The sequence below is a fragment of the Chenopodium quinoa genome, unplaced genomic scaffold, assembly GCF_001683475.1.
Source record: "Chenopodium quinoa cultivar QQ74 unplaced genomic scaffold, ASM168347v1, whole genome shotgun sequence".
NCBI lineage: Eukaryota > Viridiplantae > Streptophyta > Magnoliopsida > Caryophyllales > Amaranthaceae > Chenopodium > Chenopodium quinoa.
Window position 1 is genome coordinate 1389602 of NW_018742461.1, and position 15024 is coordinate 1404625.

Sequence of the window (15024 nt, forward strand, 5' to 3'; positions counted from 1 at the left end):
AAAATAAAATGGGAGTACTAAATGTCCTTTGGGTAGGTGACGGTCCATTTTCTCTCTCCTAGAAATAAAACCCCTAAAAACTCTGACCACACTCCTTTCAGTAGCTACCACCAGTATTATTCACAGGAAGAATTTGAGGAGAGAGAAAACGAAGAAGGTCGATAATGGCGGTTGTCTCAACATCTGTTGCGTCGCAAATTAATAACCCTAACTCGGTTGTGTCGACTCAGTTTTCTGGTCTTCGAAGATCGTTTCTGAAGCTCGAAAGTTCCGTTTCGACTCAGTCGTCGTTTTTCCAGAATGTCGATTCTCATTTGCGCTTGTCTTCCTCCTCTCGCCGTGGTCCTCGAGGTGTTGTTGCTATGGCTGCTTCTGGGAAGGTATCACACTTTTTTTTTTTTTTTTTTTCAATTTTCTATTAATTTATATTTGGATGAATTGATAATTTAGAGAAATGTCAAATTAATTTGATGTAGTGCATTATACTGTGTGAATTTATGATTGCATTATTATTAGTGAGATTGTGAGAAATTTTGAATGTGGTGAATTTTTTGTGTTAAATTCTGAGTTTAATTACATGAATATGCTGATTTGGTTGCTATATGCTTTTAATTGGGCTGGCAAATGATACTGGTACTGTATTCAGAATTGTAATTTCCTGTTAGGAGAAAAAAATAAAATAAAAGAAAAAACAAATTTGAAGAATCTGAGTGTGTTGAACATTTTGCCTCAATGTGAGCGAGTGAGATTGTGTAGTGGACAGTTATTCACTTGACAAAGGTTATTTACACCAATCCAATATATGAGTCGAATTAGTCCAGTGTCTTTTACAGAATAGCAAAATCATGACTCGTTCTACGGCATTGATGCAACACCAATGTTACTTAAAAAGATTAATATAACATGTGAAATCGGCTAAGATGATTGCTTAAGATAGTAAGCAGAATTTGCGGTTTTATAAGTTTTTGTTTAGTTGACTTTTGAATTGCTGAATTGACTCCTAATACATTTTGGTCTATTTTTTTTGCAGTTCTTTGTTGGTGGCAACTGGAAGTGTGTAAGTACTATCATCATTTGCTCTATTTGCAATATGCTAAACTATTCCCCTGGGTCTTGATTTAGTCTATGATATCAGTTTTCAAATTGTGTAGCGTGATTTGTCCATTCTTGCCGTCTACGATGTTGTCCTGAACCAAATGTTGTCTATGATGATCCCTTACTTTCCTTTTGATTTGTGCCTCGGGAGTTTGGACTGATAGTGACACATCTGATTCCTTGTTCTACTGTTCCTACTTATTCCTTGCTGCCTTCTCTTGTCTTGATAATTGCAATTTAAACTTTTCTCAACTCTATAGCGTCAACTTATGTCAATTGTATAATTGCCGCAGGAGGGCATTTTTTTTGAAGTGGCCATAGATAAATTGTAGTTCAGATTAAGAAGTTGATTATTTCTCTACTGACATAGTTGTTAATCAAAATGACTGGCTTTGCATAGTGTCCTAGATCTCCTATTTATTAGGCCAGTTATGATAGTGTTACTTCAAACTTTCCCGTGCACCAAAGGAGTTTAGAAGCTTTGTGAACTCAGGCTGAATCCATTGCTCCAAGGAGTTCCAAAATACTTGTAGTTTGTTTTGGTCAAAAGTAGTTACTACACGATTGATGGAACTTTTAATTTCAAAAGCTTATAGTACTGCTGCTTGCTTACCTATATTGGCATAGTGAAGAAACTACATTTTGTTTTAGTACGTTAAACTCATTGCATCTGTTATCCTAATGTCAAAAGTAGCTGATTAGATAACAAGTGCTACTTATCAAAAATATTTTTAGTTGAGGATACACAATCTTTTTTTTTTTTTTTTGTTATTGCTTTGTTGGCCTTAAATCTCAGTTATGGTTTTTAGCCTGTTAATTGTCTTCAAGTTTTAGTCCTCTCCTCTTTTTTTATATATATTTTGGTTTCTAAAGCTCTGCATTTCTCTCTGTTTTAATAGAATGGGACCAAAGAATCTATCTCTAAGCTTGTTTCAGACTTGAACAGTGCTACACTGGAGGCCGATGTTGGTAAGATAAATCTTATGTTTTATTGTCATGCTGCTATATTTATAACTTTTTAGGGTAACTTCAGATTTGGTTTCATTTGCTGAATATTTGTTTTATACAGTATACTTTAATACTTTAGTTTCTCCCTTCAAATTGCTGTATCTAGAGTTATCGTTAGTTCATTACTTAAACTTGATGTAGCTGATTTCTATTCTGGCCTTTTTATGGTTACAGGCTTGTAGTTTGAGATTTAAAACATAGGGTAGGAATGTCTGATGGAGGGCATGGCTGTGTGTGTGTGTGTGTGTGTGTGTGTGTTGAAGTTGCTACTGTTGAGGGGTGCTCATAAGATTTGTTGCATAAATCTAACTTCACAAGGCTTTCAATAATACGTGAGATATTCATTTTTCATCTGTGAACTCCCGGGGGATATTGCAGATGTTGTTGTGGCACCTCCATTTGTTTACATTGATCAAGTTAAAAATTCCCTGACCAGCCGAATCGAAGTATCAGCACAAAATTGTTGGATTAGCAAAGGTGGAGCTTTTACAGGAGAAATCAGGTGAGCTATTATTCACTTCTTGTTGTATCCTATTTCTTTTGAGTCTTTGCATCCATTTCTACCATTTTCCATTTGTTGTTATTTCAAATTTTCTTGGAAATCATTCACCTTATAACAACAGTTAGATGGCATTTTTTACATCATTTCCAAGCATGTTGCCCTCCCATCATTCTATAAATATGTGGCAGCTAAAGTAACATGTCTTGTGTTGATTGGTTGAGGCCTAAGGTGGTATCATCTACATCACGTCCAAGCATGTTGCCCTCCAGCATTCTATCAATTATGTGGCAGCTAAAGTACCTTGTCTTGTGTTGATTGGTTGAGGCCTGAGGGTAATATTGCCATATTCCCTAGGGTCCATACATCACTAGAATGTTCTTCTGCTACATTAAAATGTTGTTTGATCGTGTGGTTCTATTGGTTCATTATGTGAGTGAGATTCTCATTAAGAGCATGCTTTTAAGTAGGTTGGTTTTCCAAGATTGATTTGTGAATGGAGATTAAACCACCTATTCTACATTTCTACTAAGATCTGTATTCAATGCTCTCTTGAATTTTAAGGTTGAGGTTTGTGACTAATAAAGGTACACAGTAGTTTGCAATTGGCTAGGTATACCAAAATCTTGTCTCTTTTTCCCGATGAGTGTTTTTTTAACGTATATACAATAGCATTTTTTTTTACAAAAAATACCTCCAGATAGGGTAGGGGGACTCGGTACAATTGTGTGGAGGCTCTTTAGCGGTTTAGCCTTCCTCTTCAGTTGCAAGTATATTGCTTTTATTAGACTCTTTATTCTGATCTGCTACATGTTTAATTAAAAGTGGATGACAAATTGTGAGATGTTTGATTGAGTCCTAATTTGCCTCAAGTTGAAACTTTACCTTTGGGACTTAAGGGATACCCTTGTCAAAATAGCTGAATGTGGCAATATATGGCTGTTTATACTACCTCTGTTACATATTAGTTGCAACTTTGGGTATTATTTGTGAGATATAAAATATTCCAAAGTTGCAACTAATATGTAATGGAAGTAGTATTTGTTTTTTAAGCTTTCCCATATGCTTTGGTTATGTTAACATCATGACAAACACAAATTCTATGCATGTGAAATTGTATATTTATTCAATTCAGGTCATTGAATATGTCCTGTTATCATGATTTCTATGCACAAACAGAAAATTTCTAAATTAGGCTTATGATGATCAATAAAATACAACCCTGATTTTAGAGGGGCATAAATTGTCATGATTAAAACAAAATAAATATTAGTTGTAAGTGATTTATCATCTAATTTTTCTTATACTATGCCATTTGTTTGTTTAAGTTCTTTGGAGATGATTTGTATCTGATTCATCTACTCAAGTGATCCTGTGTATGGGGTTTCAATTCACCTTTTTTAACATTATGTGTCCTTTGCTATGGTTTTGTTGAGGATTCTGTGTTATTCTCTTTTTTAGACAGTTTTTTTTTTTTTTATTTTACCTGGATATTTCTGTCTCTCAGTGTTGAACAATTGAAGGATCTTGGCTGCCTGTGGGTTATTCTTGGGCATTCTGAGAGAAGGCACGTTATTGGAGAAAAAGACGAGGTAAACTTTGTACTGGACATGCAATAGTGATACCAGAATACGATTATGGTACTCTATAAAGGTCTATTACCATACTCTGTAGTAAAGATCAATTGCATCCAGTTTATAGGTAAAAAGGCTGCATATGCTCTGAGCCAAGGTGTTGGAGTGATAGCATGTATTGGGGAACTGTTGGAAGAAAGAGAAGCAGGAAAAACCTTTGATGTATGCTACCAGCAAATGAAGGCTTTTGCAGGCAAACTTTCATTTAATTTCGTCCATTGTGTAATATCTATTATATATGTGAGCTTTGATGTTAGAGAAGGATGTTAATAACTTTGCAAATACATGGTGTTTTTCACATGTGCAGATGCCTTACCTAGCTGGGATAATGTTGTTGTTGCTTATGAACCTGTATGGGCTATTGGTACTGGTAAAGTAGCTAGCCCAGAGCAGGCTCAGGAAGTGCATGTTGCTGTTCGAGATTGGCTTAAAAAGAATGTTTCTGAGGAAGTTGCTTCTAAGACACGCATCATTTATGGAGGTATTAAAAGTGCCAGTTTCTCCCTGCCTAGAACTATGTTCAAATTGATTGTCCTGGTGTGTCTGATGCAGTCTAGGGATCAAATGTGAGGTCATGTGGCACATTTATCCTGTAATCACTTGATCTAAAAAGAAAGTGAGCCCATATCTAGAATGGGGAATTGTTTGGCAGCTATCTTCATCTACACCTTCATATGAGACAGATTGGGGGAAAGGGGAAGGGGGGCAAAAGTTTCAAAAGTTTGGGCATTGATTTAGGCCCACTTTATAAAGTAATGTGTCTGAAGTTAAATGTCAACTTAAGATCCTGCGTATTGTCTCCACAGTAAACTTGTTAATCATCTGATGATCTGAATATCTGATCACTATTTTCTGTTAGTCATTGCTCAGCGCAATTTAGTTTAACAGCTAATTGGCGATAAGATTGACCTGCAGCTTAAAATGAATTTGATGATTATGATAATTTATGAAATGCAACTGAATTTTCTGACATTCATTTATGCACTTACAGGGTCTGTTAACGGAGGCAACTGTGCAGAGCTTGCAAAAAAAGAAGATATAGACGGCTTTCTTGTGGGAGGAGCTTCTTTGAAGGTAACAGCATTGCTTCCATCCCTCTCTTCCCCTCTCCTGTTGTATGATCCACTATTTTCCAAGAAATTTTTATCATCATTATTAAGGAAATCAGCTGCTCTCTGGTTGGATCTGCTGGAGATTAGCAAGTGGAGGATGAGAAATACACTAGATAAATGACGAGTCTATAGATTATGACCATTATGTACAGTAATATGATATGTTGTACGTTAGTTTTGAATTGGCTTGGGCCTTTGGATTAAGAGTATGCACATCTTAACCTGCACAAGTTATACCACCCTGGGTGTTAACCAACCACCTATGTATCCATATCATGCTTAAGACGAGTAGTAGACCTTTCTGCCCCAATGAGTTTACACACTTTCATGGTTAGGTTGTCCCAAATTAGTCTATTATGGCCTGGGTTTGGGACTTTGGGAGTACTACCTCCAAGGTTCCAATCACATTTACATAACTTTTGTCCTTCTGTTTCTCTTCAATCACTCACTATCGCCAATCACATCTACTAACCACAACTATAAAAAAAATAGCTTAGCAATCACTTTTCCAGGCCTGTAGCTTGTTTTGGGTCAGGGGCTGTAACAAACATCCTATAAGGCAGCTCTTTACTACTACATTCTTAATAAGTTGCAACATCAGCTTTAACCCCGTAATTCTTTTGAACTGTTTTGATGAAGGTTTCCTCTTTTTCTAACTGATAATATTGATCTTTTCAAGGCATTGTATTTATATTGGATTCTTTTCAAGGCATTGTATTTATATGGCATTGTATTTATATGGCATTGTATTTATATTGGATTCTGATCAGCAACTTTTGACTGTGTAGGGTCCTGAGTTCGCCACCATCATTAATTCTGTAACGGCGAAGAAAGTTGCTGCCTGACCATTTTTATGAATATGGCTGCAATGGCTATTAGAGTTTCTTGATGAATCGTGTTGTAACGAAGATGTATTCTATTATTGACCTGTTCTGTGTATGTTGGATGTTTTATTGGGAGTTTTTATACATGATCGAGAATAATATGGTCAACAGGGATTTTCAATGAAAATTTTGAGAAGTGGATGTATCTTTACAGTGTATTAATTAATAAGCAAGCTTGTCATTGAAATGCTTTGAATCAATAATAGCGTGCAAAGACCTTATTGATGCATTACTTTTTATAATCCGATTATACGTATTTCCACAAATAATGCTATATTACAGCTTGCATTAATTTTGGTTAAAAACTACAGGATTAACAAAGATTTTTTATTTATTTTTTATTTTTTAAATGTTTTGTTATGTTCGTTATTACTAACCGCTTGCATAAATTTTGGTTAAAATTAATCAAATCTCTATTTTGTTCCATTATCATATAAAAAGAATATTTCGTACTTTTTTTTTCCTACAACAAACTTCATAACTCTACTCAATCATATAAAAAAAAAAAAAATAAAAAATTACTTAAGTCTATTAATGAATATCACAACAATGAAACTACTTGGTATATATTTTTCAGTTGTCAAATTTGCTTGCATCAAGATTTGATTTATTGCACATTCCATTGAAAGAACTTGATATGCATGTTCGTTTATTACAATTTTTTTAGAGAGGGTAAAATGGTCCACTCAAAAATTCCCAACCAAAAACACCTCTTCTTTTTATATACTCCGATTACATAGATTTTTTAATACTCGAGTAACTCAACCAATAATCAAACATACATGTTATAAAAACTTTTCACAAATTTCATTCAAAATACTCATTTTAGACGTTAAATTTTTTTTTGAAATTACGTTGATAAAGAGTTTGCATTTTTTTTTTATAAAAAAGTGTAAAGTAACGATACACATGAATTGACGTGAATATTAGACAGAGTTAATTTTTCTATTTTAATAATTTATTAAGTTTTACAGATTTAAATTTAATTAAGTACTTTGAATTTGTTCCTCAAAAAAAGTACAACTTTAAATTTGAAATTAGAATATTTTAGATATTAAATTTTAAATTTTAAAATCTAAATTTAATTCTATTAACTTAAAATTTGATATCAGAAATTAAGGATAACACTAAAAAACAGCATCTGTTTTGATTTAAAAAAGATATGAAGTATCTAACAGATTTAAATCTCTAATTACTCCTATAAAAGATGACATTTCATACTCTTCTCTACAACAAACTTCATTAATCAGATATTTTCCAACCATCCTCGAAAATGAAGAGAAAGAACTCAAACTCTGCAATCCAAGAAAAACAAGAACATGATGATTCTCTCCTTGATCTTTCTCTATCAATCCCTTCAAACAAAGACCCCTCCTCTTCATCGACCAACACACCGCGTGTCCGGCGCAACTCTGCCGCACCTTCACAAGCACGGGAGGCGGCCAAGAGCGGCACAATCACACCACCATACCCTTGGGCAACTGAGTACCGAGCCAAGGTCCATTCAATGCAGTACTTATTACAAAATGGGAGACGAACCATAAATGATCAAGTACAATGCAAGAAATGTGAGAAAACTTTTGACTTAGATTATGATATTCAAGAAAAGTTCCAAGAAATTAGCACACTTATAGCAACACAGAGAGACGAGTGGCATAATCGCGCTCCTCGTGCTTGGACCGATCCTGTGCTTCCAACGTGCAGGCTTTGTGGAGAGGTAGATGCTTGTAAGCCATTGATTTCGGAGAAGAAGAGAAGTATCAATTGGTTGTTCTTGGTACTAGGACAACTTTTGGGATGTTGCACTTTGGAACAATTGAAGTACTTTTGCAAGCATACTAAACTTCATCGTACTGGTGCTAAGGATAGGTTGATTTACCTTTCTTATTTCGAATTATGCAAGCAGCTTGATCCTAAATGGTCCGTTTGATCTGGATGATTAAGTTTATTTTTAATAATAATTAGGCCTAATCGAGATTTATTGTAGTAATTAGGGTAATCGAGTTTTATAGTAGTAATTAGGCCTTTAATTTTCGATTACATTGCTAGATTTGATTTCATGTTGAAGAATTATGTCATGTATTGCATTTTTTCTTGGGTAAGTGATTTGATTAATTAAAATATGTTTTTCTCATCTACATTTTAGGCGTAATTTTAATACACTGGTATATACGTTGCATTTTTTTTTTATGTGTTTTGATCCAAGATGATTGGATCCCACTTAATCCTTCAAAACTATTAGGTCATTTCATTCACTTCTTATGATTAAGTAGTATATTGTATACGTGTTTGGAATAGTCATTAGGATTTTGTGCAAACATAAATAAACTAAAGTGTTATAAAATTGGAGAAGTCAACTTATTTTAATTTCCTCATTTAGTTCTTTTATCCAATGCCCTAAATTTAATTTCCTCATTTAGTTCATTAATCCAACGCCCCAATTTCTGATTTCGCCACTGAATATACGTAGTATAACCTAATATTCTTAAATATCCTATCACTCCTCCATTTCGATCCACCAACGAGGGTTTGACAATAAACACAAAAGTACGACTCAAATTGTAGGCTGACCGCTGACTCATGAGTAATTTGTAGCATTGAATTACCAAATACAGTAGAAAGATCGGTACTAGTAGTTTGGGCCTTTTACCCGAAAAACACGAATAATTAACCCGAAAAAAAAAAAATATACCCTCCAAAACACTCTTCTTCCTCAGTTGCTCAGTTTCATCGTTTACCTCTGAGCTTCGTAGTTTCTCTCTCCTAAAATCATCAAAAATGACGAAATTGAGGAAGCTCAATCGACCTACTGGTCACCGTTTGTCTATGCTCAGGTTCTTCCCTTTACATCATTCAATTTTTCATTTTGATTTTATTAATTAAAGCGAGAAAAAATGTTTGATAATTTTAATTTTTTTTTTTTTGAGGGTAGGACAATGGTTTCTCAATTGGTGAAACACGAGCGAATTGAAACTACTGTTGCTAAGGTTTGTTACTCTTTCCTCACTTTTCACTAAATCTTTGCAGAAAAAAAGGTTTTTGTTAGGGTTTATGATCTGGGGTTTAGCTGATTTTGAGTAATTTCATGTTGGGAATTTAATTTAATAATATTGAGTACTTTTTGTGTTCGCTATTTGCAGGCAAAAGAGGTTCGAAGATTAGCTGATAACATGGTTCAATTGGGAAAAGATGTAAGTATTTGATAAGAAAATATATTGTTTTCAATTAATCTGACGCATTCATTATCAATGTGAATTCTTGTCCTTTGTGAAATGATTTTTAGGTTGCATCTCTTAGTTGGATTGGATTTTATTGTTTTTACTTTGTACCGGGGGAGTTTAGTGATGAACTGATGATGGCTTATTGGTCTTTTGGTGGGTTTTACTGTTTCGATAGCTTGTTCTATTTTATCTACTGAGAAATAGAAGGTTGAGAATTAGATGAGACTAAAGAGATATATTCGAATTTAAGATGTTTATGAAGGAAATATACTACTTGTATTTTAAATTCATTTCTTTGTTCATTGTAGTTGCTTCTCCTTTGGGCATTATACTTTGTCGTTGTACAAAGATGCCTTACTTTGTTGAAAATAAGTAAAGAACTTAGGTTGAAGAGACTAAAGAGATATATTCGAATTTAAGATGTTTATGAAGGAAATATACTACTTGTATTTTAAATTCATTTCTTTGTTCATTGTAGTTGCTTCTCCTTTGGGCATTATACTTTGTCGTTGTACAAAGATGCCTTACTTTGATGAAAATAAGTAAAGAACTTAGGTTGAAGAGACTAAAGAGATATATTCGAATTTAAGATGTTTATGAAGGAAATATACTACTTGTATTTTAAATTCATTTCTTTGTTCATTGTAGTTGCTTCTCCTTTGGGCATTATACTTTGTCGTTGTACAAAGATGCCTTACTTTGTTGAAAATAAGTAAAGAACTTAGGTTGAAGAGACTAAAGAGATATATTCGAATTTAAGATGTTTATGAAGGAAATATACTACTTGTATTTTAAATTCATTTCTTTGTTCATTGTAGTTGCTTCTCCTTTGGGCATTATACTTTGTCGTTGTACAAAGATGCCTTACTTTGATGAAAATAAGTAAAGAACTTAGGTTGAAGAGACTAAAGAGATATATTCGAATTTAAGATGTTTATGAAGGAAATATACTACTTGTATTTTAAATTCATTTCTTTGTTCATTGTAGTTGCTTCTCCTTTGGGCATTATACTTTGTCGTTGTACAAAGATGCCTTACTTTGATGAAAATAAGTAAAGAACTTAGGTTGAAGAGAGTCAAGAGACCATGGACATGTTGAAGCTTGCTTGTTTGTTTTCTACTAGAATATAGAGGATTAAAGGGTGTAACTGTAAGTGTAGGATTCACTAGATTTATAAAAGAATTGCATTTTGTGTCGAGTGGCCCATACTTATGTTGGGATGTCAAGTGTTAGAAATGGGATACCTGAGGTATATAAAGACTGACTTTAAGAGTAACATAGCTGCCTGTTTTCATGATTAGAACCATCTTTTGGTATTCTGCCTTAATAGAATGAGATTCAACCTTCTGAGAGGTGAGATTATTACTGGTAGCATTTGTCAGCTAGCATTTTGTTACACATTCATACCTCATTATTAGCTCTCAGAATATCAAGTATAGATCTGTATGCATACTGTGCTTGTTTTCCTTTTACTGACAAAAAATGCTTCTATGAGAAACCAGTGCTATGGACTTCTATCTAAGTTATTTACTGTATTAATGTACGAGAGGGAACACGATTTGGTACCTACAATACGTTAGCCCAAAAATGTACCAGTAGCACATAACAATTTGCTATTTCTAACCGCAGCTTGAAGGGGGCTTAGGATTAGGTTCTGATGGTCATGCTATAAGTCCTGTGTATGTTACCTACCACAAAGTTCACTTTTTGATGCTCTCAATGGCCAAGATAAAAATCTAGCAATCCTGCAAGCAAGTATATACTACATTCCATGACAATTGTAATTAACTGCTTGGGTTTCCTTTGTTTGCTGCATATTTGCTATGTGGCGCTTTGGAAGCTCCTTTAGGGTGCTTTATAGCATTATATCCAGTAAATATTTTCTTGAAAGAACACTGTTTCAGTTCCCTTTCCCTGGAAACTTTAAGTAGTATAGCCCATATATATGGAATAAGCTATCAGAGCTCAAATTGCTACGCTGTTTCCTCATTATAGTATTGTCAGTGTAATTACCATACTTTATTTTTGTAGAACTGCTTTGTATCACAATCAAGTCTTTGGGATAGATAATATGAGCTCCATTAGAAACTTAAACCAGATAACTTTTCCATTAAGGTCGAGAGTATATATATATTAAACTTAACTATCTTAGAAATTTCAGTGACCTCAAGTTTCTCACGCAAATTGCTATTCAAGCTCTCCAATTTCTGTTGTTATTCTTTCGTAGGTGTGCTTCTTTCCCTTTGTTAATCAAAAGGTGGGGAACTTTACTTTGAGTTTTGGAATCCTTGCCCTTCTTTTTGTCTTAGTTTAGTACATATTCGCCACAGTTAGTTCTATTATAATTTCTAAACTGATTGATAATTTGATTGTATTTCACCATTTCCTTTTTTCAAAGAAAGGTCAATGTATTCTTGGTTTCTCATTGCTCATCCTTTTATGTTACGTGGCTTAATACTAATAAGAAATCAACATAGTGGCACTGCAGTTGCTTCCCATTTGCCTTAAAACATGCACCGTCATCAGTGATCAATTAGCCATCAAGGTGGAAAACAGGAAGCTAGGAAGGGTAGGTATGGGTAATACTGCAAGCCTAAATGTGAACAAGAATTAAGAGATGCAGGAAAGCTGGATGGAGACTCTAGATTGGGTTATTTCTGGCTTCTAGTGATGAAATGGATTTCAATGTTACTACTTTATCTCTTATTTTCCATAGCACTCACATGGCCATACGCTTCAATGTTCCATAGTCTTGCATGAGCCTGTGTCATGACAGGCTGTTTCTGACACAAGTTTTATGTTCTTACATGATGGTGCTTGCAAGACCACTCTGGCATAGATTTAGATATTTATCTGATTGTCACCCTCTCGTGAAAAGTTCTGATTTTAGATGCTAACGCACTAGCTTTAGTTTTATTACATGATTTTTTGAGAGTTGGCATCTTTAGATTTTCTGAATTCGTAACCTTCAAACCATGAAACCAGTGTGCTATAGTTACTAATGAGATAGAAGAACCTAACTGAAACTCTTTAAAGCCTTATTATGGCGAAATGTTAAAACTGTTTTAGATACATACATCGAATCCTTGATAACCTACAAATTGATTTTTTTATGCACTTCAGGGCTCCCTTTGTGCTGCTAGACGTGCTGCTGCTTTTGTCAGGGGCGATGATGTTATTCACAAGTTATTTACCGAGTTAGCATATCGATACAAGTAAATCTCAAATCTGGGCTGCTGAACATTGTGGTTTAATGGCTGCTGGTGGGTAGAATTTTATAAGACTATTAACCTGTATTGCTGGGTGATATTTGAAATGACTTGCAGAAACCGAGCTGGAGGTTACACGAGGCTGCTGAGGACACGTATCCGAGTGGGTGATGCTGCCCCAATGGCGTATATTGAGTAAGATTTGTTTCTTTTGAATTGGTCTTGAAACTGTTATCCATCAAGTTGGTTATTAATAACAGATATGTGTGCTGTAGTATCTTTCTTCGTAGTTGCTGGTTTTTATTGTCTTAAATGTAGTTGCCAGCGTCTTTGGAAATCAGTTTCCAGTGATCCAGACGTCGATGCCCTGTACAGCTGTGCCAGATGGACAATTTTGAAATTGTGAACTTTTGTGCTTATAAAAAAACTAAGCTCGGAATTCATAATTTTGGCCGTAAACTTAAAGCTGCACTATAGCTTCTATTTTGGGTGACTGGATTGTGGAATATTATAGTTTTCCCCTATGGTAGAAAACGGATTGAGCTATAGTATTTCAAATTCTTTTGCTCATAGTTCCCCAATCTTTTCCATGTGAGTTGCACTGTAAATGTAGGCCTGATTTCCTCTGTTAAGTGTCACTGCCTCTCTCCATGTGTGTCTTATCTGACATTGTGTTCTATATATTTTGAACAGATTTATTGACAGAGAGAATGAACTTAGGCAGTCAAAACCTCCAACTCCACAATTACCACAGAGAGCGCCCATGGATCCTTGGACAAAGTCAAAGCTTACCAGACAATATGCACCACCTAAAGAGGAGAAGAATTCTAATTCTGATATTTAGTATAATCTGTGATTTTGTGATAGTGCAATATATGAATTTTGTTTATTTCATGCTCAACACTGCAACACTATATGTTAACTCCAGTTTTTGTATCATTGTGGATATTTGGTGTATGAACAAATATTTGGCTGGTTAGTCGGTAATAAATAGTTTTGCCCTGATATGCTAACTAGCTTAATCTTCATGATAATAGTACGTAATTTTTATTTTTTTTAAAGGGGTATAGTTAGTTACCCTTTTGTTTAAAGATACGTCCACATATCCAAATTTGTTCATTTTAGAGAAATGCTATATTTTTTAAATTTTTACAAATTTGAAATTAGCATTTTTTATATCCCTATTACATAGACGAATAACCAATTCATCTGAATAAATTAATGCCGTACACAATTTTTATAAAAGAAAAGAAAAAAAAAACAAAAAAAAAACTAAAACCACCCTTCCCTACCACTGCCAGCCTCTCTCCCCACTAGCCACCCCTTTCCCTACCAGCGGCCGACGCCAACCAATTCCCCCGGCGTCGGCGACCTTCAATGTCGCCATATTTTCGCCACCTACACCTTAACCTACACCACCATCACTTACATCCACTGCACCGCCACCTATGTACACCACCAGCAACCATAACAGCCAACGAAACCACCATACCAACCCACCCCACTACCACCAAGATCCAAAAACCCACTTCTTTCCTACCCGAAAGCGATTTGGTCGAATGGTTCGGTTTGCTCCGGAAGCAAGGGGAATGGGACCAACGGAGAAGGGGGTTTGCTCCGGCGGGGAAGAGGTAGTTATAGGGGGTTCTGGTGGTGGTGGGGATTGGTTCACGTGGGAGATCGGAGGAGGGAGAGGGGTTGATTCTTTTTTTTTTTTTTGGTTTTTTATAAAGGTTTTTAGTTAAAAAAAAATTAAAGAAAAATTTAAAAAACGACCGGTTGTACAAGTCATCAGTCATTTGGGTTTATTTTGGGAGAAAAAAATAAAATTTGTGTTTGATTTGAGAAGATTTAAAAGTTGGTACATTATGGGAGAATTGCTCAAAGGTTGGTTTGTTTATGTTAAATTTTCCAAAAATATATGCACAAAAAATAACTTTTAGTATCAAATTAAATGATTTTTTTTTTTCAAAATAAGCTCAGAGATTGAAGCTAATAAACCTAAAACCCAACCAAATGTCGTAGGAATTATTCTTTTTTTAAATTGACTTGGAAATTTCCCCCCTCCGTTAATTGCTAAGACGAGTCATGTACATAACATTATTAATAGTCTATTTCAAAACATTGCCATTGGTTCGTGTAAAATTTAACGCATTTTATTTTGACTATCCGAACTACGGAGTATTTTTTTTTCAGTGTCTAATTTTACTAGCTATTAATTAACTTTATATTTTGGAAAATTAACGCTTCTTGATACTGTGATAAAATTCATCAAGAAAATCTACCATATACAGTAATAATTTATACTCCAACTCTTTCTTTTTGTTGTTCATCTTGTTTCACTTTTGCAAAATGCTTATT

At 34.6% G+C, this 15024-nt stretch overlaps 3 protein-coding genes across 3 annotated transcripts; all 3 read left to right on the top strand.

Moving 5' to 3' along the window:
- Positions 1–46: 46 nt before the first annotated feature.
- LOC110718584 (triosephosphate isomerase, chloroplastic-like) lies at positions 47–6464 on the top strand. Its single transcript, XM_021897444.1, has 9 exons — positions 47–380; positions 1031–1057; positions 1995–2064; positions 2482–2605; positions 4110–4194; positions 4297–4429; positions 4544–4717; positions 5228–5310; positions 6137–6464. Exons 1-9 carry the CDS (start codon positions 165–167, stop codon positions 6191–6193), a joined length of 969 nt encoding a protein of 322 aa, XP_021753136.1. The 5' UTR covers positions 47–164; the 3' UTR covers positions 6194–6464.
- A 1041-nt stretch (positions 6465–7505) lies between these two features.
- LOC110718938 lies at positions 7506–8162 on the top strand. The gene has a single exon (XM_021897875.1). It carries the CDS (start codon positions 7506–7508, stop codon positions 8160–8162), a length of 657 nt encoding a protein of 218 aa, XP_021753567.1.
- Positions 8163–8809: 647 nt separating this feature from the next.
- LOC110718585 (50S ribosomal protein L17-like) lies at positions 8810–13676 on the top strand. The gene is made up of 6 exons (XM_021897446.1): positions 8810–9066; positions 9165–9219; positions 9373–9423; positions 12578–12669; positions 12781–12858; positions 13357–13676. Exons 1-6 carry the CDS (start codon positions 9011–9013, stop codon positions 13505–13507), a joined length of 483 nt encoding a protein of 160 aa, XP_021753138.1. The 5' UTR covers positions 8810–9010; the 3' UTR covers positions 13508–13676.
- The last annotated feature ends 1348 nt before the right edge of the window (positions 13677–15024 follow it).

Excerpts from the sequence above, each read along its gene's own strand:
- LOC110718584 (XM_021897444.1), top strand. The coding sequence starts at position 165 with ATGGCGGTTGTCTCAACATCTGTTGCGTCGCAAATTAATAACCCTAAC. Across the intron at positions 2,065-2,481 it reads TACACTGGAGGCCGATGTTG|ATGTTGTTGTGGCACCTCCA; the intron begins GTAAGATAAATC and ends GGGATATTGCAG. Across the intron at positions 4,718-5,227 it reads GACACGCATCATTTATGGAG|GGTCTGTTAACGGAGGCAAC; the intron begins GTATTAAAAGTG and ends ATGCACTTACAG.
- LOC110718938 (XM_021897875.1), top strand. The coding sequence starts at position 7,506 with ATGAAGAGAAAGAACTCAAACTCTGCAATCCAAGAAAAACAAGAACAT.
- LOC110718585 (XM_021897446.1), top strand. The coding sequence starts at position 9,011 with ATGACGAAATTGAGGAAGCTCAATCGACCTACTGGTCACCGTTTGTCT. Across the intron at positions 9,220-9,372 it reads TTGAAACTACTGTTGCTAAG|GCAAAAGAGGTTCGAAGATT; the intron begins GTTTGTTACTCT and ends CGCTATTTGCAG. Across the intron at positions 12,670-12,780 it reads GAGTTAGCATATCGATACAA|AAACCGAGCTGGAGGTTACA; the intron begins GTAAATCTCAAA and ends AATGACTTGCAG.